This window comes from Microtus oregoni, unplaced genomic scaffold (genome assembly GCF_018167655.1).
Source record: "Microtus oregoni isolate MIOR12 unplaced genomic scaffold, Mior012 000028F_ref0000031, whole genome shotgun sequence".
Classification (NCBI taxonomy): domain Eukaryota; kingdom Metazoa; phylum Chordata; class Mammalia; order Rodentia; family Cricetidae; genus Microtus; species Microtus oregoni.
In genome coordinates this window covers 1,566,363-1,590,075 of record NW_024543087.1, presented here as the reverse complement: position 1 = coordinate 1,590,075, position 23,713 = coordinate 1,566,363, and the positions used below count along the sequence as shown (strand labels likewise).

Here is a 23,713-nt window from a genome sequence, read left to right as displayed (position 1 = left end):
TGGGAAGAATTTTCCTATAAAAGTATACGTTCATTTAGGAGCACGTCATTATAGTGACTGTAGAAGGAATTAATAGCAGTGGTTTAACTAGGGTAAAATGATGCCGATTTAGAATTTATAGAGGTTTAGTTGTAGTTCTTAAAGATGGCCACAGTGATGCACACCCATAATCCTGAAGATGGGGGGCTGAAGCAGGAGAATCTCAAATTTGGGGTCAGCCTGAGCCAAAACCTGTTTGAATTTTTTAAAATATTTAATATTAAAATCAGTTTGTGTTTCTAAACAGCTCTTCAGGGAAATACAAATGGATGGCTTCACAGGTTTTCTGTTAACTGGTGTTGCTTTTTTTCTGCCCGGTATAAAATGTCTTCTGGTATGTTTTTCTTTTGTTTTTGATCAGCCAAAGAGAAAGGAAAAGTTACTGAAGCCCCAAGTGATGATCCACAGCCAGGGACTGACCTGGTAAGAAAGGCGCCGTTAACCAGTTCGGAGTCTTTACAAACAGTGGAGTGCAGTGAATTTCAGACTATGGCTTTCTTACAGTCTTTGGCTAAGGAAGATTTGGTAGACGATATTAAAAGAAGGATTCTAATTAAGAAATGTAAAAGTTTAGAAAATCCACCTCTCAAAATAACTAAGGACGAGGCATTACAAAATATTAAGGTTGAATTCCAAGATGAACTGTACAAGAATACTCCGAAATATTCTTGTAACAGCTTGTCACCTGGAGTAGAAAAAAGTTGCAGTTTCCTCCATTCTGAGGGTTTTGATAATGAAAACAACTTTGAGCATGAACCTCAAGGTGTATGGGTGCACACAGAAGAGAACTCTTCGAAGTTAAAGAAAGAAAACCTTAGGCATCCTGCAGAGAAGAATGATAAGCTGTCAAAAACGGAAGGAAATGTAATAGCCAATAAGTTACTGCTTGAAGAAAGTCGTTTATACCAAAATAAAAACAATGGCTTGATTTCTTGCCTTCAAAGTGAAAAAAACAAATATTCGGTAGAGGAGAACAGCGCTGGGAGAAAACACAGAAAAAAGATGAAACTGTCTGAAAAAGAAGAAAAAGTTATTGATCTTAATTTCTCTAATGTGTATAACAATTCAGAGTTGGTGTTACAAGAAAACCAAATGGATGTGGAAGGGAAAGAAACAGAGGCCTTAGAGCCTAAAAAGAGTTTCCTAAAAGCTTTGAGAAAAATAAGCCATAATACGCTCTCTCCAGTGGACCATTTATGTCTCCCAGAAGCAGTAGAGAAAACAAGTCCCAGACATCAAGTAAATGCTGTGTTTCAGAAAGCCTTTGAATCACGTTTGAAAGAGGATATAAAAAATACTTCAGAGTTCTTAGGATGCAAAAGTATGGATCCAGAAGAATATTTTAAATCAGTGATAAGCTCTTCGGCAAGATCAGCTAGTGATAGTCACCGTATGGGGAAAAGATCTCCATGGGGAGATTTGAGAAATGAAACTGAAGAGCCAAAGGTAAGCTGTCGCAGAATTATACCAATGACTGGTAAAAGAACTTGGCCTTTTTATTCTTGTGCTAGAATAACAGCCCAGTGTTGGAAAAAGACTTCCCTGTCAGGTTTAAATTTCTCACTTCCAGGATCTCTGGAAAATGGTAGGCAACATGAGTCTATCATACACCAAACAAATCAGAGTCCCTTAATCGACTCCAAGCTGTTACAGCAACCCTTAACAGAAAGAACCATTGAGTCCTCAAATAAAGAAATGTATGATTCTGATTTAAACTGTTTGTCTTCAGTTTCTTCAGTAGAACCTACTTTGATGGTTGTAAAGGAAGCTGTACCCAATGATAAAAAGATAGAGGAACCCAAAAATGGGACAGAGGTAGTTTCTAATGCTACTGAAGACACCCAGTTAACTAATGTAACTCAAAGCTTAACAGGAAATAAGAAAAAGAGAGGGAATTTATCAAAACTTAATTTGACAATGGCATCCCAAGAAAGCCAGGAAGCAAATAACATTGCAAACAAAACTATTCATCGAAAAGCTTGCATTACTAAGCAAACACTTGTGGCTCCAGATTTGGTTAAAATATTAAACACGGGACGGCTGACTAATTTTAAAATCCCTTTACTAAAGAACAAGACAGGAAAAAGAAAAGAAGTGAATGCCAGGTCATGTGAGAGAGATGCTTACAGTCCCCTAGAGCTACTAGACAATTTGTCCGGAGTAGAAGCAAAGCAAAGCAGAAATAAGGAAAATATCTGCGTAACAACTTCAGGACCTCAGTCTTTGAATATACCTAAGAGTGGCACTCCAGGGCAAGCCATTTCTCACTCATTCTACAATAAGCATTCCTGCACTTCTCCAAGCTTTGCAAAGAAATGTTATGATAATAAAGTGTATAATCATGTCTCTGAACCTGGCAATATTATTTCTAATAAGGAGACTATGTCTCTTAAAATTGAAAATAATGCTTTTTCTTGTGATCTTGGGTTTATTGAGCAAAGTTCATTCTGTTCTAAGGAACAAGAAGCATTTGTGCCAATTCCTTCTGAAGTAAGTGGTAGAAAAATGACTAAAAGCATTTCAGAACTCAAATTGGGGTTTCCAGATATTCTTAAAGCATATGAAGATGATGTCCTCTTAATTGATGTAATTCAAGATGACCCAGAGCTCTTCGGAATCTCCAGTGAAGGGGAACTCTCATTTGCTTCAGAAGTCTCCAAGATAAGCCAGGAGCCCAGTGTACCTGAAGAGCACCCACCAGCAGACTTTAAGCACATGCAGCTTCCAGGGAAAAAAGAAGCAGGTGATTTGAGGTATGCATATTCAAGAATGCCTTTGGTTCAAGTGATTGTTGGGGGTCCAAAGCTCCTTTTTAAATATTTATTAAACATGGTGTATTACTGCTGATACCTAAAACTGTCGTTATGCTGAAGTAAAGGATGTATGTTTTACAGATTAGTTTTTAAATCGAAGATTATTTATTAAGTGACTTCATCAGTTGAGTTTATTTTCATCTTCAGTAAACATGTAGCTAAGCTCATTTGAACCAATTTACTAATGAGTTAGCCCATTTTCTGTGGATTCCTTGTTAGATATTTTAAAAATCATTTTTCAGGGCACAGAAAAGCCTTGAAGTTTATTTGAAACAAGACTTGGAAGTGGAATTAAAAACTATACTAGTTTGCAGAGGAAAGTGTTTTACACCTGACTTTTAAGATACTTGTTTTAAGCCATCATTGCCCTGGTAGGACTAGTCTACCTGAAGCAGTTCTACTATGCTGTAACCTTTGTGCTTGGGAACATGGCCTGTTCTGGTTGGTAAAAAAGTTATGTAATATCACATTTGACTACATTTTTATAATCCTTTAAGCTCTGGTTTATATTTGTATGCAACATTGGTTAGTTCAGCCCTCATCACCTAGTTACTTCTCAGTGATTAGGTCCACCTGGGGATCAGCCCTTTAACACACAAGTATTTTGTTTTTTGTATTTTGAGACAGGGTTTCTCTGTGTAGCCCTGGATGTCCTGGCCAGCCTCCAATTCACAGAGCTCTATAGCACAATTAATAAAAATTCAGAGACAGAAATTGGGGTTCAACCTGAAGATCAGAAAAGCAAAACAGCCAGTCACTGACTTTTACCTCGACCTCAATCTGAAATGGCAATCCTGCCTCCAGGAATCTCAGAGTGAGACTGTGTCTGAGAGCTGTCTCCCTCCATCTTATAGTCCTCTCTACGGCTGAGATTCAGGGCATGCACCACCACCGCCCCGTTTCTATGGCAGACTAGTATGGCTACTGGGTTTAAAGATGTGTGTCACCACTGTCTGGTCTGTAAGGCTGATCAGTGGGGCTGTTTTACTCTCTGATCTTCAGGCAAGCTTTATTTATTAAAATACAAATGAAATATCACCTGTCTCTGTCTCCCAAGTGCTGAGATTAAAGGTGTGCGCCACCACTGCCCAGCTCACACAGCCCTTACAAGTGACACTTCACAGTCCTCATAACAGGGCTCAGTAAGATGCAGTTATTGGGGGCCTTTGGAAAACCTGCTATTTCATGATTTTATTTCATTTGAAGAATAAAAGGGAAAATTAAATCCTACATTTTAGAATAACATCTTGAGGTTGCAGAGATGGCTTAGCAGTTAAGAGCATTCACTGCTCCTCTACAGGGCCCAGATGTGAGTCGCAGCCCTCTGTAGTTCCAGTTCCAGGGCACCCAACATCCTCTCTGAGCCTCTGTGCCAGACATGCACATAGTACACAGACGTACATGTAGGCAGACGTGCACATAGTACACAGACGTACATGTAGGCAGACGTGCACATAGTACACAGACGTGCATGTAGGCAGACGTGCACATAGTACACAGACGTGCATGTAGGCAGACGTGCACATAGTACACAAACGTGCATGTAGGGAGACGTGCAGTAGTACACAGATGTGCATGTAGGCAGACGTGCAGTAGTACACAGACGTGCATGTAGGCAGACGTGCAGTAGTACACAGACGTGCATGTAGGCAGACGTGCACATAGTACACAGACGTGCATGTAGGCAGACGTGCACATAGTACACAGACGTGCATGTAGGCAGACGTGCACATAGTACACAGACGTGCATGTAGGCAGACGTGCAGTAGTACACAGACGTGCATGTAGGCAGACGTGCAGTAGTACACAGACGTGCATGTAGGCAGACGTGCACATAGTATACAGACGTACATGTAGGCAGAACACCCATACACAGAAAAGAGCAAGCATCTTTGATGTCTGGGAGATAGAAATAAACATTGTAAACTAAAGTGCAGGACATGTTATTTGTATATTTGATTTGTGGGAGTGGTGCTAGGGGGAGCTGTGCATTCTGTCACTGAGGCATACCCCAGCTCTCAAGATTTTCTCAGGTAACTTTTTTGATTTCTTTGGACTTGATTTGCCTTCAGATAAAGAGCACTAGTTATACTTTATCAATTCTTTGCCTTTCATATCTGCTCCTAGAATTTCAGTTTTAAATAAGCACATTTTTCTTCAGTAGTTTAATAATTTCATTTTTGTTTTACACTGAACATAGGAGTGCTAAACTAAACCTTAAAAGAGAAAGAGAAGCCACCATGGCCAGAGGATCTGCCAGGGGTTGCACAGAAGGTTGAGTCTAGAACTGAACAGTGCTTAAACCATGACTGCAGCTTTCAGCTCTGCCCCCTTTCCTTTCAGTTACTAATTCACCTACTTCTCTTTCCTGCTGTGAGAGTCAGACTCTGAACTGCCTCTTACAGGTAAACAAGTACAAGCCTGAGCTATCTAGTTATTGGGGTAGTTAGTCTTCTCAGACCTTGTTGGGGTGTTTGATAAGGTGTTTATACTGTGATAAGGTGCTTATTTTTGGTAGTCTCCACAGTGAAGAATAACCATATTGAAATCCAAAGCATTAGAAGCTTATGAGAATTCTTCAAGGCCTGCATTGATGAACTTGCAAATATTTAGTAGTTAAAATTGGTAAAACATTTGAACTCACTTAAAAATAATTGGAAATGTTTTGAGGATATTTGTAACAGTACAGGATGGTTAGTCTGTCCTAGGACATCTGTTATATGCTACATTATTAGTTGAATGGTACCCTAAGATGGGAATTCAAGACTGACATCTGGAGGAATTCCTGTGTTGCTAGGGATGGAGGGAGCCAGAAGTGGCTGAAAAGAAGCTCAAACAAAACACTGAGTAACCGGAAAGTAGGGTTTAGAAGAGGATGAACGTCATCCTGGAAAAGTACAACTATTGATCCTTAAATTTTGGGTTGTTTTAGGTTTGGTAGGAGAAGAGAAAGGTGGATCTGAGCCTGGCTGTGTGGGAAGTGTGACAGCTGTGCTCAGGCACTCAGAGCAGGCAGCTAGAAAGCCCTGCATATTTTTAATTGATTTTTATTGAGCTCTACATTTTTCTCTGCTCTCCTCCCTTCCTCTCCCCTCCCCTTCAGCCCTCTCCCATGGTCCCCATGCTCCCAATTTACTCAGGAGATCTTGTCTTTTTCTACTTTCCATGTACATTAGACCCATGTATGTCTCTCTTAGGGTCCTCATTGTTGTCTAGGTTCTCTGGGATTGTGATTTGTAGGCTGTTTTTTTTTCTTTATGTTTAAAAACCACCTATGAATGAGTACATGTGATAATTGTCTTTCTATATCTGGGTTACCTCACTCAATATGATGTTTTCTAGCTCAGTCCATTTTCCTGCAAATTTCAAGATGTCATTATTTTTTCTGCTGTGTAGTACTCCATTGTGTAAATGTACCACATTTTTCTTGTCCATTCTTCAGTCAAGGGGCATTTAGGTGGTTTCCAGGTTCTGGCTGTGACAAACAGTGCTGCTATGAACATGGTTGAGCACATGTCCTGTGGCACAGTTGAGCATCCTTTGGATATATACTCAAAAGTGGTATTACTGGGTCTTGAGGAAGGTTGTTTCCTAATTTTCTGAGAAATCATCATACTGATATCCAAAGGGGCTGTACCAGCTTGCACTCCCACAAGCAATGGAGGAGTGTTCCCTTTACCCCACAACCTCTCCAGCATAAGTTGTCATCGGTATTTTTGATCTTGGCCATTCTTACAGGTGTAAGATGGAATCTCAGAGTTGTTTTGATTTGCATTTCTCTGATGACTAAGGATGCTGAGTATTTCCTTAAGTGTCTTTCAGCCATTTTAGATTCTTCTGTTGAGAGTTCTCTGTTTAGGTATGTACTCCATTTTTTATTGGATTATTTATTCTTTTGATGACCAATTTCTTGAGTTCTTTGGAGATCAGACCTCTGTCTGATATGGGGTGAAGCCTTGCATATTTGCAGAGCACTTTGTGCTACTTCAGTTATGACGCCACTTGGTGAGAGAGTAGCTCATCTCTCAATCCTGCTTCACAAACACTGGCTTCAAGAGAGTAGGAAATACCCATGTTTTATCTTTGGAAACCCAGTACCTCATATAGTGAGGGAAAGAAAGAAGGGCTTAAACTGTGATCTTGAGAGTCTGGGAAGTTGGCTCAGTGGGTGTGAAGTAGTAAGGGCAGCGGGGCTGCATCCCCAACACCCCGGCCGCCTGCTCGGCTAGCTTATGCCCCGAAATAATTACACGGACACTGTATTCTTTTAAGCACTGCTTGGCCCATTCTCTTCTAGGCTAATTCTCACGTATTAGCCCATTTCTAATCATCTGTGTATGGCACCCCAAGGTGCACTTACCAGGAAGATTCTAGCCTATGTCCATCCTGGGTCGGAGCTTCATCCTGGGAGCGGGGCATGGCGTCTCTCTCAGGCGTCTGCTCCCGAGAGGACAGCAGTCGAGTCTCTGAGCTCACTTCCTCTTCCTCCCAGCATTTTGTTCTGTTTACTCCTCCCACCTATCCTCTAACCAATAAAATGGGCCAGGGCAGTGCCTTTATTAGCCAATGACCTTCCTCCATCATGGGTGAGAGTGCTTGCTTGCAGCACAAGGATGAGGATCTAGTTAGGATCCCTGGCCTCTACCTGGAAAAAGCTAGGAAGCAGGCACCTGTAGCCACAGTACAGGTGGTTGAAGACGGGAGAATCTCTGGACTTACTAACCAGCCAACCTAGCCAAAAAACAGTGACTAGTGAGACCCAGGTCCAGAGAGCTCTCTCAAGAGAATAAAGCAGAGAGTGGTGAGACCACAATACCTGACACCCCCTTCTGGCTTGACATGTGCATGCATAGGTACATGTGCACATGTGTGCACACACGCACACACACCCCAAATAATAGTTTTTCGGTTTTTACATGAGAATATTGCAGACTATTTCTGAACAACTTACTTTGATTTATACATTATGGGGTGTGTGTGCGTGCGTGTGTGTAAATGGAAGCAGTGAATATTTTCTAAGACAAACTGATAACTGAAGAATGCTGGGAAACAAGGTTTAATGAGTAGATGGTATGATGTTGAGACATGAAAGTGTGAGCTCTAGAGTACAGAATTAATGCTGTTACTGCGCGGTGACCAGTTCAGACCTCTTTACCACAGGAGTTAATCCATAAGGTGCCATAGTAGATCATGGGAGATATCTGGGACCACACCTAGAAAATAAAAGCCTGTGGACGAAGAGATGGTTCGGAAGTTAAGAGCCCTTGTTGATCTTCCAGATGACTTAGGTTTGGTTCCCAGCACCCACACACACCAGTTCACAACTACTTGTAGCTCTAGCTCACGGGTCCACTGCCTTCTGGGCTCTGTAGACAGCTGCACACACAGGCCCAAAATAAAGTGATTTTCAAAAGCAAAACAAAGCGTGTCACTTTATGTGGTGTTCAAATTATATCATCCCATCCGATTCTCCAAGAGATCAGTCTTTGAGAGCAAAGGGTCCCCGCCACCAAATTCGTGTTGTGGTTGGGGAGTTGGGTTGGGTTTTATTTTAGTTGTTTTTCTGAGGCAGGGTGTCACTATGTAGCCTTGGCTGTCCTGGAACTGTTGTGTTCCAGGCTGGCCTCGAACTCACAGAGATCTGTCTGCCTGTACCACCAGACTTGACAGAAAAGGGCACGAGTGGGGAGATTGGGGAGGAGGTAAAGACTTCACAAAAAGTAAAGGTCGTTCTCTTTCCATTCATTGTATTTTGTATACCTTTGCCTGTTTTTCTCCTTCCTACTTCATACCTGTTTGTTCTTGCTGCAAGGCTGCGTGAAATTATAAAAACTGCTGCTTAGTATCTGTCTGTGATAGGTGCATGGTTTAGTGGAACAGGTCTACCTTTGAAATTCTCCCTATTTTTGAGCTAGGCATGGTGTCACGTGTATTTAATCCCAGCACTCAGGAGTCAGAAGCAGGTGGATCTTTATGAGTTCAAGGCCAGCCTGGTCTACATAGTGAGTTCCAAGACAGCCAGAGCCACATAGTGAGACCCTGTCTCAAAAGAAAGAGAGAGATAAATCCTTATTTTTAATAGTTGAACTAAAGCTAATAGTTTTCCAATGAGCATGATTTCTAAATGTCAGCTGAGAGCTGAACTTCAGACTTGAGTGATCCACACCGAAGTCTGTGCCCCCACAGAGTAGCATTCCAGAAGAGGGCATGCTGGATCCCTCTGGCTTTCATTCTATTAGTCTATGAATTGCTATACAATATTTATTTTTAATCGTTTTTCTTCAAATTAGTAGGTGAGATAGCATGAAATATTATGATTTTTTTCACTGTTTTTCAGGTCACACAAATCATTATTTGCTGACTTTGCTGCAGTAAACAGTAGTATACTTTAGAAGACCTAGCACTGCTCAGTATGGCACCAAGCTAGGGATGGTCTAGCCCAGTGACTTCAGCACTGTGCTGCTTCTCTGCTCACGCTCATTGTTTACTGGTGGCAGTCCTATCCAGGATAAAATATGAACACATGAGTAAATGATTTTACCATCAGTCTGAGACCGGCCAGGGATACATAGTGAGACCCACCAACCAGTCTGGCCTCAGACTTCTGCCAGCTGCCTCTGTGACCTGCGGACTAGTTTTCAAGGTGTGTGCCCCCATGCCTAGCCACACCCTCCACTTTCATTGGACAATAGCTTTAAACTTGGTTTTGCTTGTAATTATCCTAAAACAGCCATCTTCAAACATTTTTTTTTCCAGTTACCTACTGTAATGTTTAACATTACAGCCCAGTGCATATAAGTTTGTGGTGTTTTTCTTACTACAAGGAATACAGTTTCATATTTTGTATTTTATTTTCATTCTTAGCTGGGCAGTGGTGGCACACACCTATAATCTCGTTACTGGAGTACAGAGGCAGATGGATCTCTTAAGTTCTAGACCAGTCTGGTCTACATAGCAAGTTCCAAGACCACTTAGGGCTACATTGTGAGACATTGTCTTTAAAAAAAAAATCTATGCGGGAATTATTCCAGTTGAGTAGCACTATGGTAGAGGATGAATTTCTATAGTTCTTCAGAGTAGCCTCTACTCTCTCTCCCCTTCCCCTTATGCCCTTCATGTTTTCTTCCTCCTCCACCAGAGCAGAACTAAAATTTTCACTTCACACATCAAATGGTCATGTTTTTATCTCATTAGCATCACAACTGTACTGTGCTGAGGACTAAACTTATTGCTTTCCACATGCCAGAGAAGCACTCTACCTCTGAGCTACATTCCCAGCCCCAACCTTATTTTTTTTTTTTTTCGATTTAGGTGAATTTAACCTCTGTGTGTCTTGAGCTCCAACTGCTTTTAAGAATGCCATGTAAAATTTTATTTTTCCTTTCAAGTTATTTCATAGTGAAAAGTTTCTGACTCTATATAAATTATACTAATAGTATAAATACCAGCCTAATATTTTGAAAGTAAAGCTGTGTACTTTCTGTATCATTCATGAATGGAGAAGCAGCAACTATGGAAACATCATGCAGTTCTCTGTTGAATCATACGATCTCTCAGTCTGTCTCCTCGCTCTCTTGTGACTCTCTTAGTAGCTCAACTGTCTTCTGGATTATTGGGATAAGAGCCCAGTTACTGCTCCTGAACCCCCCTTAATATATTCTGAACTAGAAATCAATCCGCTGTTGACAGTTGAAAGGGCCTTAGTGTCTTCCAGCCACCGGCAGACAGAGCCTGAGTTGTTTGCCATCACTTTAAGGCAGTTGGTGGTATTGGAGGGAAATGGCATTGTGTGTGTGTGTGTGTGTGTGTGTGTGTGTGTGTGTGTGTGTGTTCTCGTGTATTAAGTTTGCCTAGATTTTAAAGATGGAATATGTGTTTGAGTGTCTCCCCTGTGTGGTTTTGATTTCTGAAGCCTGTTGGATATAAGAATATGCCATTTAAGCCTCACAGTAACCTTATGAGTATTATTCTAATTTATTGGTGTGATTAAATGAAAAGAAGTTTAAGCCGCAAATCCAGAAAATGAAAGAGCAGCCCAGAGTGCTCCAAAACTGATGTCCAGAGTCTCAGTCTTAGATTACCAACTTCACTTAGGCACAGTAGCAAACAGGCAAAGAAAGCAAGAACCTCAAAATCTGCTCAAGCTGTCTTGTTTTCTGGTTGGTTGGTTGGTTGGTTGGTTGGTTGGTTGGTTGGTTGGTTGGTTTTTGGTTTTGTTTTTTTGAGACAGGGTTTCTCTGTGTAGCTCTGGCTGTCCTGGAATTCACTTTGTAGACCAGGCTGACCTCAAACTCAGAGATACACCTGCCTCTGCCTCCTGAGTGCTGGGATTAAAGCACTTGGCAAGCTGTCTTGTTTCTTACACTAGCAACAAGATATACATACACATGCTTGAGAGTAGAAGCTAAATATTCTCTTGCATTGGTACAATCCTTTTAAAGTTTTCCAAATGCCTGGTCTGTCCTGTCCTTCCTGAGTAGCATAGCTGGGTGGTAGCACTCTAACAATGGCAGCAACTTGTGAGTCAGTGGCCCAGCAAGAACCTGGACATATGTGCTGGTCTCTGAACCCCAGTGCAGCCACTGCTCTATCCTGCAGTTGGCTTAACCAACCACAGGAGCAAATTTTTTTAAACGGGCAAGCCACATATTTTATTTTTTTAATTTTTTATTACTTTATAAATAATACCAATCAAAATTTTCACTTCCTCCCCTCGTCCTACTTCCCTCCCACTCTCTCCCACACCCTCCCTCATCCCCCTCCAGGCTTGAGAGAGGGCAAGGTACCCTGCCCTGTGGGAAGTCCAAGGCCTCACCCCTCCATCCAGGCTTAGGAAGGTGTGCATCCAAAGAGAATATGATCCCCAAAAGCCAGTACATGCAGTAGAGACAAATCCCAGTGCCATATTCTTTGGCTTCTCAGTCAGCCCCAATTGTCAGCCACATTCAGAGAGTCCAGTTTGATCCCATGCTCATTCAGTCCCAATCCAGCTGGCTTTGGTGAGCTCCCATTAACTCAAGCACACTGTCTCAGTGGGTGGACCAACCCCTCGTGGTCCTGACTTCCTTGCTCATATTTGCCCTCCTTCCCTCCTTCTGCTCTTCAACTGGACCTTGGGAGCTCAGTCCAGTGCTGTGATGTGGGTCTCTGTCTCTATCTCCGTCCATGGCCAGACAAAGGCTCTTTGGTGATATTCAAGGTAGTCATCAGTCTGACTACAAGACAAGGCCAGTTCAGGCACCCTCTCCTCCACTGCCCAGGGTCCTTGCTGGGATCATCCCCATGGATTCCTGGAAACCCCTCCAGAGCCAAGCCTCTTGCCAACCCCAAAATGGCTCCCTCAATTAAGATATCTCCTTCTCTACTCCCATATCAGTCCTTCCTCCATCTCAATCATCCCACTCCCCCAGCTCTCCCCAACCCTCCCTTTCCCCCCCTCCCCTTTCCCCCACCCCACCACCACCCCGTGCTCCCAACTTTTGCCTAGAGATCTTGTCTGCTTCTAAGTTCCAGGAGGATCTATATATGTTTTTCTTTGGGTTCATCTTATTATTTAGCTTTTCTAGGATCACGAACTATAGGCTCAATGTCCTTTGTTTATGGCTAGAATCCACTTATGAGTGAGTTCATACCATATTCATATTTTCAGGTCTGGGTTATCTCACTCAGGATAGTGTTTTCTATTTCCATCCATTTGCATGCAAACTTCAAAATGTCATTGCTTTTTTACCGCTGAGTAGTACTCTAATGTGTAGATGTGCCACACTTTCTTTATCCATTCTTCCATTGAGGGATGGAGGTTGTTTCCAGGTTCTGGCTATTACAAATAATGCTGCTGTGAACATAGTTGATCAAATGCTTTTGTAGTATGATTGGGCATCTTTTGGGTGTATTCCCAAGAGTGGTGTTGCTGGATCCTGAGGTAGGTTGTCACCCAATTTTCTGAGAAACCGCCACACTGATTTCCAAAGTGGTTGCACAAGTTTGTATTCCCACCAGCAATGGATGAATGTTCCCCTTACTCCATATCCTCTCCAGCATAAGCTATCATTGGTGTTTTTGATTTTAGCTGTTCTGACAGGTGTGAGATGGTATCTCAAAGTTTTGATTTACATTTCCCTGATAGCTAAGAAAGTTAACATGTCCTTAAGTATCTTTTGGCCATTTGAAATTCTTCTGTTGAGAATTCTCTGTTCAGTTCAGTACTCCAATTTTTTTAATTGGGTTATTTAAAATTTTAATGTCTAGTTTCTTGAGTTCTTTATATATTTTGGAGATAGACCTTTGTCTGATGTGGGGTTGGTGAAGATCTTCTCCCATTCAGTAGGTTCCCTTTTTGTCATTAAGACAAAAACTTTACAGAAGCGTCTCAGTTTCAGGAGGTCTCATTTATTCATTGTTGCTCTTATTGTCTGTACTACTGGGGTTATAGGAAGTGGTCTCCTGTGCTCATGTGTTGCAGACTACTTCCCACTTTCTCTTCTATCAGGTTCAGTGTGGTCAGATTTATATTGAGGTCTTTAATCCATTTGGACTTGAGTTTTGTGCATGGTGATAGATGTGGATCTATTTTTATTCTTCTACAGGTTGACATTGAGTTATGCCAGCACCATTTGTTAAAGATGCTCTCTTTCTTCCATTGTATAATTTTAGCTTCTTTGTCAAAAATCAGGTGTTCATAGGTATGTGGATTAATATCCGGGTCTTCAATTCCATTAGTCAATGTCTCTGTTTTTTTGCCAATGCCAAGCTGTTTTCATTACTGTAGCTCTGTTATAGAGTTTGATGTCAGAGATGGTAATGCCTCTGGAAGTTCCTTTTTTGTATAGGATTGTTTTGGCTATCCTAGGTTTTTGTTTTTCCATATGAAGTTTATTATTGTTCTCTCAAGGTCTGTGGAGAATTTTCTTGGTTATTTTGATGGGGATAGCCTTGAATCTATAGATTGCTTTGGTAGAATTGCTATTTTTACTATGTTGATCCTACCAATCCAAGAGCATGGGAGATCTTTCCATTTTCTGGTATCCTCTTCAGTTTCTTTCTTCAAAGACTTAAAGTTCTTGTCAAATAGATCTTTTACTTCCTTGGTTAGTGTTACCACAAGATACTTTATGCTATTTGTGGCTATCGTGAAAGGTGATGTTTCTCTTATTTCCCTCTCAGCTTCTCTATCCTTTGTGTATAGAAGGGCTGCTGATTTTTTGGAGTTGATCTTGTATCCTACCACATCACTGAAGGTATTTATCATCTGTAAGAGTTCTCTGGTAGAGTTTTTGGGGTCACTTATGTACACTATCATATCATCTTCAAATAACGAAAGTTTGACTTCTTCCTTTCCAATTCAAATCCCCTTGATCTCCTTATGTTGTCTTATTGCTATTGCTAGAACTTCAAGTACTGTGTTGAAGAGATGTGGAGAAAGTGGACATCCTTGTCGTGTTCCTGATTTTAGTGGAATCGCTTTGAGTTTCTCTCCATTTAATTTGATGTTAACTATCAGCTTGCTGTATATTGCTTTTATTATATTTAGATATGATCCTTGTATCCCTAATCTCTCCAGGACCTTTATCATAAAGGAGTGTTGAATTTTGTCAAATGCTTTTTCTGCATCTAATGAAATGATCATATAGTTTTTTTTCTGTCAGATTATTTATAATATGATTACACTGATAGATCCTTGTATGTTGAACCAGCCCTGCATCTCTGGGATGAAGCCTACTTGATCATAATGGATGTTTTTTTTTTGATATGTTCTTGGATTCATTTTGCCAGTATTTTATTGAGAAGTTTTGCATAGATGTTCATGAGTGAGATTGTCTGTAATTCTCTTTCTTGGTTGAGTCCTTGTGTGGTTTTGGTATCAGGGTAACTGTAGCTTCATAAAAAGGGTTTGGCAATGACTCTTCTGTTTCTATTATGTGAAACACATTAAGGAGTATAGGTATTAGCTCTTCTTGGAAGTTCTGGTAGAATTCTGCACTACAGCCATCCGGCACTGGGCTTTTTTTGGTTGGGAGGTTTTTGATGACAGCTTCTATGTCCTCATGACTTATGGGTCTATTTAAATTGTCCACCTGGTCTTGATTTAATTTTGGTAGATGGTATTTATCTAAAAAAATAACCATTTCTTTTACATTTTTCAATTTTGTGGAGTACAGGCTTTTGTGGTAAGACCTAATGATTCTCTGAATTTCCTCAGTGTCTGTTGTTATGTCCTCCTTTTCATTTCTGATCTTGTTAATTTGAGTGTTCTCTCTCCGCCTTTTGATTAATTTGGATAAGGGTTTGCCAATCTTGTTGATTTTCTCAAAGAACCAGCTCTTTGTTTCATTGATTCTTTGGATTGTTTTCTGTGTTTTATTTTGTTGATTTCGGCCCTCAGTTTGATTAGTTCCAGTCTTCTACTCCTCCTGGGTGAGACTGCTTCTTTTTTTTTCTAGAGCTTTCAGCTGTGCTGTCAAATCTCTAACGTGAGCTTTCTCTGTTGTCTTTATGTGGGCACTTGGTGCTATGAACTTTCCTCTTAGCACTGCCTTTATAGTGTCCCATAGGCTTGGTTATGTTGTGTCTTCATTTTTATTGAATTCAAGGAAGACTTTACTTCTTCCTTGATCCAGGGGTGGTTCAGTAGTTGACTGTTCAGTTTCCATGAGTTTGTAGGTTTTCTGGGGGTGGTATTGTTGTTGAATTCTAACTTTACTCCATGGTGAGCCAATAAGACACAGTGTATTGCTCCAATTCTTTTGTATCTGTGGATGTTTGCTTTGTTACCGAGAATGTGATCAATTTTAGAGAAGGTTCCATGAGGTGCTGAGAAGAAGGTGTATTCTTTCCTGTTTGGGTAGAATGTTCTTTAGATGTCTGTTGAGTCCATTTGTTTCATGACATCTGTTAGTTCTCTTATTTCTGTTAAGTTTCTGTCTGTTTGACCTGTCCATTGGTGAGAGAGGAGTGTTAAAATCTCTTACTATTAGTGTGTGGGGTTTGATGTGTGATTTGAGTTCTAGTAATGTTTCTTTTACATATGTGGGTGCTTTTATATTAGGGGCATAGATATTCAGGATTGAGACTTCATCTTGATGAATTGTTCCTGTTATGAGTATAAAGTGTCCTTCTCCATCTCTTCTGATTGATTTTAGTTTGAAATCAATTTTGTTAGATATTAGGATAGCCACACCCACTTGTTTCTTAGGTCCGTTTGATTAGAAAACCTTTTCCCAATCCTTTACTCTGAGATAGTGTCTGTCTTTGAGGTTGAAGTGTTATTTCTTGTAAACAGCAGAATGCTGGATCCTGTTTTCGTATCCATTCTCTTAACCTGTGCCTTTTTATAGGTGAATTGAGTCCATTAATATTAAGTGATATTAATGATCAGTGGTTGTTAACTCCGGTTATTTTTTGGTGGTAGTGTTTGTGTGTTTCCCTTCTTTGAGTTGTGTTGGTGGAGGGTTATCAGATGTCTGTGCTATTGTGGGTGTTGTTGGTTTCCTTGGGTTGAGGTTTTCCTTCTAGTACTTTCTGTAAGGCTGGGTTTAGGATACATATTGTTTAAATCTGTTTTTGTCATGGGATATCTTCTTTTCTCCATTGATGGTGAAAGAAAGCTTTGCTGGGTATAGTAGTCTGGGCTTGCATCCATGGTCTCTTAGTGTCTGCAGTACATCTATCCAGGACCTTCTGCTTTCATGGTTTCCATAGAGAAGTCAGGTGTAATTCTGATGGGTTTACCTTTATATGTTACTTGACCTTTTTCCTTTGCAGCTCTTAATATTCTTTCTTTGTTCTGTATGTTTTGTGTTTTGATTATTATATGGCAAGGGGATTTTTTTTTGATCCAGTCTGTTGGTGTTCTGTAAGTTTCTTGTATCTTTATAGGTATATCCTTCTTTAGTTTGGGAAAGTTTTCTTCTATAATTTTTGTTGAATATATTTTCTGTGCCTTTGAGCTGGAGTTCTTCTCCTTCTTCTACCCCTATTAGTCTCAGGTTTGGTCTTTTCATGGTATCCCAGATTTCCTGGATGTTTTGTGTTAAGAATTTGTTGGACTTAATTTTTTCTTTGATCAATGAGTCTATTTTCTCTATAGTATCTTCAGCCCCTGAGATTCTTCTCTCTTATATTCTGTTGGTTATACTTGTCTCTATAGTTCCTGTTCATTTACTCAGATTTTCCGTATCCAGCCATCCCTCAGTTTGTGTTTTCTTTATTACCTCCATTTTGGTCTTCAAGCCTTGAACTGTTTCCTTTACCTGTTTGATTGCTTTTTCTTGGTTTTCTTGGGTATCTTTGAGGAATTTATTAATTTCTTCTAACTTTTGTTTGTCTTCTCTCCATTTCTTTAAGGGAGTTTTTCATTTCCTGTTTAAGGTTTTCCATCATTTTCATAAGGTTACCTTTAAAGTCTATTCTTATACTTCTTCTGGGTTAGGATGTTCATGCCTTCCTGCTGCGTGTTCTCTGGATTCTGGTGCATATATTGCTTTTCAGGATGTTGGAGGAATTCTGCATTGGCGCCTGCCCATCTCTTCCTTCAAATGAGGCCAGCAGAGTCTTGGCATCTCGGTCCAATCCTTGCTGTGGCTGACTGTGTATTTGGGAGCTTTTCTTGGTCTGCCCTCTCTTAAGTCCCCTTAGCACTGGAGCTGTCTCTCAGATCCCCTCTGCCCTGAAGCAGGCTATGTTGGGGGATCCAAGGACCTTGCAAATGAAAAGGCAGGCTTGGGGGTCAGGGTGGAATGGGGTAAAGAAAGCCCAGCAGCAGGGAACACACCCAGCTGGATGGCCAGAAAAGCTTAGGGAATTGGAGGGGGCCTGGATTCAGTCCTCTGGGACTATCCCAGAGAGTGGCACTTCAGGCTATCCAGCCGTGTGGCCACTTACTCACCTCTCCGGATTCCCTCAGCCCACAGGAGCAAATGTTACACCATGCTTTCATGATTGAGTAATTCTGCTGAAACCTGGTACAACGTTTGAGTTTTGTTTGCTTTGTAGTAAAGAAATTGCCTTGCTGGACCCTGGATTGCAGAAACTGGAGATCTGTCCCTCCTTATCATCAGGTAAAATTTGATGCTTGAAGAGTATTTGGTATTATAATATCTGTATGTCTCTATTCAGGCCTACTCAGTGACTTTATTAAAATGGAAACTTCTTAACATGACACAGAGTTTGTCAGTTTTCTTCCATTTTAGCTGATGAGTTGGCAGATCATATTTTGAGATAGTTTCCATTTAATTATTCAGGTTATGCATTCTCTACAAAAGATAGGTAGTTGACCTCTGGAGTCTTTCAGACTTCTTTGAAATTGAAATAAATGTTTTAACTTTATCAGATCCTAAATTGATCATTAAAAACTAACAGTAATCATAATGTAGATGCCTGAGTCACAACAATGTTAACTTCTATTTGACTTTTGAGTTTTAAAAGTGTTTTTAGGGCCAGTAATATGGCTGCCAGACCTGGCCTTGTAAGCTGTGTTCTGGTTTCTGCAGTGACCGTGAGTGTGCATGAAGTGAAATGTAAATATGGCTGGGTGTGGTGCACACATCAATCTCAGCACTCAGGAAGCAGAAGCAAGTGGATTTGTGTGAGTTTGAGGCCAGCCTGGTTTTTATCGTAAGTTCCAGGACAGCCGCAGTTACATACAGAAAGCCTGTCTCAAAAATAAATAAATAAATAAAGGTCAGTCAGGGTAGAGTTTGTTTATGTGTGACAGGGTCTCACTATGTAGTCCTGGCTGGCCTGGAACTCTGCCTGTTCCTACCTTCAAGTGCTAAGATTAAAGGCACGTGCCAGTAAAAATATTTTTAAATGTCTAGGACATAAGAAAGGTTCTTAAATATCACGCTGTAAATTCATTTTCTCCCTTACAATGCAGTTATTTTGGTAATGAGTAGGGAGCTACATAATTTGCTGAAGTTCTAATTTGGTGCTTGTCACGTTAGAACTTGAATGCTTCTGAATTCTGGGGTTTGTGGCACAGTTTATGGTTGTTTAAAATTTGTGTGGTTGGATGTTGTTTCTCTTCAGCAAAGGAGCCGCAGCATGACCCTAAAGGTGCAGCCATCTCCCTGGAAGCCACCGAGGAAACTGTTGTAAGTGAAAACCTGGGAGACCTCAGTGAACAAGCGAGAGCTTCTGACTCAGATGCAAAGGTACCAGAGAAGCTTTTGTGTTTGCCTGTGTCATGTTCATAGGTACATAGATGGCTAACACAGAAAGCCATCTCAGCAGTGCTGTGAAGAGACAGACCAAATACTTTCACTCAGTAGGAGTGCCCTTCATTCTGACCAGGTGATGGGTCTCTTGGTGCTCTGTGTAAGCACAATATAAGCAAATTCTTGAGAGAAGTAGAATGTGATGCATGATTATATGAGCTTCTTCATATCCTAAAGTTGCCAGAAACTTACATAAAACCTTTAAATAAAATGATACATATTCTCCTGCCTCCATATTGAATATTATCTGATGTTCCCTGAAACTTTTTAATACGATAGTACCTATAGGCCATGAAAGTCAGTATCAGTTACATATCCACAGATGTAGAAGGCGTAGGAATTGTAGGTAAGCCTAAACTGGTCTTGAAATTTACTGCTTTTATATGCTAGGAAAAATCTTTGATATTAGACTCTTTAATTAAATTTATATCTAAGACTGGGGATGAAGCTCGATGACAGTGTTAGTCTAGGATTTGCAAGGCTCCAAGTTTTTCCCCAGCACTGAAAAAAAAAAAAATTCTGCCCTATAATGTTGGTGATTCTCTAACCCTTTTGCACAATGTAATTTATTCCTGAACAACTATTTTATACTCTTTCTCCTTAACCCTTGAAATGCTCTTCACTCTCTGCAAAGCAACCACTTTGCCTCCTTCTTCTTCACCAAGAAGCAAAGTCAATGGGAAAGAACACTGTCAGCTGCACCCGCCCGCACCCTCCTAGAGCTCCAGCTTCTCTCCCAGGTGTAGCTCCTCTTCCTCCACTGTTAAGTCTTTTTCACTAATATATAAACATACTTTTTTCTCATCTTTAAATATAACAAAGCCTTTAATAGTTACCACCCCTCTGATGTGTGGTTCTGCTTCTCAGGTTGTTTATTCTGTACTCTTAATCTCCAGCTTGCAAAGGTCTTCAGCCCCCACTAGACCTCCTGGTCTGATGGGTCTGTGTCTTCATCCTCATCTCCCACTTCCTTTGCAACCTTTTCCACTTGGTTTCCAGAATGAATGTATTTGTCTGATTTATTCTGTCTTTGTCTGCCACCTTTCAATTGGGTGGTTTTTTTCTCAGTCTCCCTGACCTCTGCACATTAAGAGTGATTTTTCTGCCTAGATTTGCTCTCTTGCATAGTGCCATCCAAATTTATACCACAAATGTATATATAGCACAAATTCTAATTGGTCTTAATAATAAAAACCCAGAGTCAGTTATTGGGGTAAATACTGAAATATTAGAGAAGTAAAGGAGCCATCCACTAGAGAGACTTCTTACTCCTACCAGATCCCCAGATGGAAGGGGCCGAGCTCCTGTCTCTACAGATCCTCAGTCTGAATGGCCAAGATCCTGTCTCCACCAGCCTTATATTCCTGTTTCTACCTCCCTAGTGCTGGGATTAAAGGCATGTGCCTCCTGAGTACTGGGATCAAAGGCATGAGATCTCAAGTGCTGGGATCAAAAGTATGAGCCACCATCACCTCTCTGGTTACCTAGTGGCTAGCTCTACTCTCTGATCTTCAGGGAAGCTTTATTTGTTAGAGCACAAACAAAATATTACTACATGCACATGCTAACTCCCTCCCATTTCTATATTAACACAAACTCCTCTCTCATCACTGGGATGCCCACTTAGGCATTTAAAACCTAACACAGCTAAAAACAAAAATTCCTCAGTTATACCTCCCCTTCCCCCACACCACAAACCAGCTCCCATCGTATCCTCCATCTGTGTTAATGACAACACCATCTTTCTCAAAATTTTAGCTTTCTTGACTTGTATCCTCACTCCATATACAGACTACATGAGATGCTGCTGATCTTATCTTCACATAATATCTGGAGACTGTCTGCTTTACCACCCTGTCCGCACTGCACAGGTCCATGTCTGTACTGTACAAATGATTATGTCTCCTCCTAGCCTGTTTCTAACCTTGCCCTCTTATAAGGAATTCTCAGAACAGCATAGATCTCCTTGTGTCATTTTTTTCTTCTGCCTTAGACTCTCCAGAGCTTCTAATGTTATTCTTTGTGATGGCTCACTCTGTCTGCCCTGTTGTGATGACCTCATGGCTTGCTCTGTCTGCCCTGTTGTGATGACCACATGGCTCGCTGTGTCTGCCCTGTTGTGATGACCTCATGGCTCGCTGTGTCTGCCCTGTTGTGATGACCTCGTGGCTCGCTGTGTCTGCTCTGTTGTGATGACCTCATGGCTCGCTGTGTCTGCCCTGTTGTGATGACCTCATGGCTCGCTGTGTCTGCCCTGTTGTAATGACCTCATGGCTCGCTGTGTCTGCCCTGTTGTGATGACCTCATGGCTCGCTGTGTCTGCCCTGTTGTGATGACCTCATGGCTCACTCTGTCTGCCCTGTTGTGATGACCTCATGGCTCGCTGTGTCTGCCCTGTTGTGATGACCTCATGGCTCGCTGTGTCTGCCCTGTTGTGATGACCTCATGGCTCGCTCTGTCTGCCCCAGAGCCCTCCTCCCTTCGTCACCTCAGATCTCCCTGCTGTTCCTTCTGCATTTATCTCTGACCACTCTTCAGACTTGTTTTTGAGGCATGCTCTGAGACCCCATCCATGCAATCTTGTCTTCCTAGAGTATTCTTCCCCTAGAAGATGATACAGCTAATGCTCCTGTTTCCTTCAAGCTGTGTCTTACTGCTCTTCTCAGGAGGAACCTTTGCTGGGTAAAACCCAAAATTGCAGTGTTCCCCAGTTCCATACCCCACCTTCTTGTGGTTCTCTTTACCTAGCATAGACTACAGGTGGAGTATCCCTGTTTGAAGTGCATAAATCCAGAAGTATCAGATTTCAGAATTTCTGTATTTTAATTTGGTCTAGGTTTTGTTTTGAAATAGTGTCTTACTTTGTAGTCCAGCTCTTCTCAGACTTGGCAGTCTTCTTCATCTCTGAGATGATACCACCACGTACAGCCTTAGAATGTTTGTGTAATAAGAAATCCGAACTCTGAAATCTTCCCAGAATATTGGAGCATTGTTTTGGCACTCAAAGAATTTCAGGTCTCAGAGTGTTTTATGTTTACAGACCATGTACGCCCACCTAAATACACCTGTGCACTTTGTCTTTCCCTCCTGCTAAGATAAGACCCCATAAAGACAAGAATTTTTGTCCATTTTGTGTAATGCTGGGAGAGCGGAGGCTGATAACAGCTGAGTGAACAGGATGAGTGAGAACTGGACGTGCTCTAGAAACAAGAAAAAGTCCATGATGTGCTTGCTTAACAGTTGGACAGACAACACATTGTGCCATTATTAAATGCTAGCTGGTCACTGTTAACAGTTGGACAGACAACACATGGTGCCATTATTAAATGCTAGCTGGTCACTGTTAACAGTGTTTCAACACCTCACGGGGATTGTCATATGATGTTATGAGGCCCTTAGGGTCAGTGATAAGCCAATAAGAACTCACAGAGGTCAGCTAAAGCTGTTACACCATGGTTATGTTGATGGCAGTGAAACAATAAATCAGAAAGGGAAGAGGCTCCCAGACAGAGTCCCCAGCATTCTCTTCAGTACGTGTGTGTGTGTGTGTGTGTGTGTGTGCGTGTGCGTGCGTGTGTGTGCGTGTGCGTGTGTGTGTGTGTGTGCGTGTGTGTGCGTGTGTGTGTGTGTGTCATAGCACAAGAATATTGCCAGCCAGAGATGCTCACCTGAGCTTTAGTGTTGGAGTTTCTATTCGAATCAGTCACAAAGGCTGGACTGTGCTTAGTCCTTCAGGCTTTAACCCTAACAAAGGTCAAGTTAATATCAATCGCATGACCCAAGGTCACTAAAATAAATCATACTATTGTCATATACTGTCTGGAATGGTCCCAGAACCCTAAATAAACAGACACTTACATGGGAAGACATTCGAAGAGCTTAGAGGTTATCTACCAGAATCAGGGCAAGGGGCAGTTCTTTAAAATGTAGTATGTGGATAGCCCACCCTTGTTGAGTTTCCCTTCACTGTACATGAGATTTGTACTGTAATTTCCTTTTAAAAATGAGGGGACCAAGTCAAGTGTCAGTGATCTTTTCTGAGGTCATACTCGACAGTTCCACAACTCTGCCAACAGAGATCTTTTTCCTTTTATGGACCCAGATGGTACTATATGACTTTGTGGGCCATTGGATCACTCCGCTATAGCACGGAGGAAGCCATCGACAATACAGGCATTGCTGTGTTCACATAGAGTTTCATTTACAAAAGGAGGGAGCTGCAGGCTGTCAACTCCAGCTCCTCTGTGTCGCTGAACTCTAGGCTAAGGAACTGTTAACTGTCATAATTTTCAAAGAACCTGCTTTTGATTTTACTGGTTCTCTTTGCTTTTTTTGTTACCTGCTTAACTCTGATTTGTTTCTTTCCTTTCTTCTGCTTACTTTTGAATTTAATGTGCTGTTTTACAGTTTTTTTAAGACTTCTTTTTATTTAATTTTATCCTGCTTGTGTGTAATGTGTAATGTGTCCATGTTTGGCACCTGTGAAGGCTAGAAAAAGCATTAGTTCCCCAGATGACAGTGAGAGAAGTACAGATGACTGTGAAAAAGGGGAGAGATCTCAGGGAAGAGCCACTGCCCCGGAGTTACAGCTCATTAGGAGCTTCCACGTGGGTACTGAGAACTGAACCCAGGTCCTCTCCAAGAGCA

At 41.3% G+C, this 23,713-nt stretch overlaps 1 protein-coding gene across 1 annotated transcript in view; it reads left to right on the top strand.

Moving 5' to 3' along the window:
• The window catches only part of Topaz1 (testis and ovary specific PAZ domain containing 1), a 78,332-nt gene that overhangs the window by 441 nt on the left and 54,178 nt on the right, over positions 1-23,713 (top strand). The window contains exons 2-4 of the mRNA XM_041677559.1: positions 401-2,792; positions 17,844-17,908; positions 18,879-19,003. Coding sequence (XP_041533493.1) covers positions 401-2,792; positions 17,844-17,908; positions 18,879-19,003 — 2,582 coding nt within the window. The remainder of the gene's footprint in view (positions 1-400; positions 2,793-17,843; positions 17,909-18,878; positions 19,004-23,713) is intronic.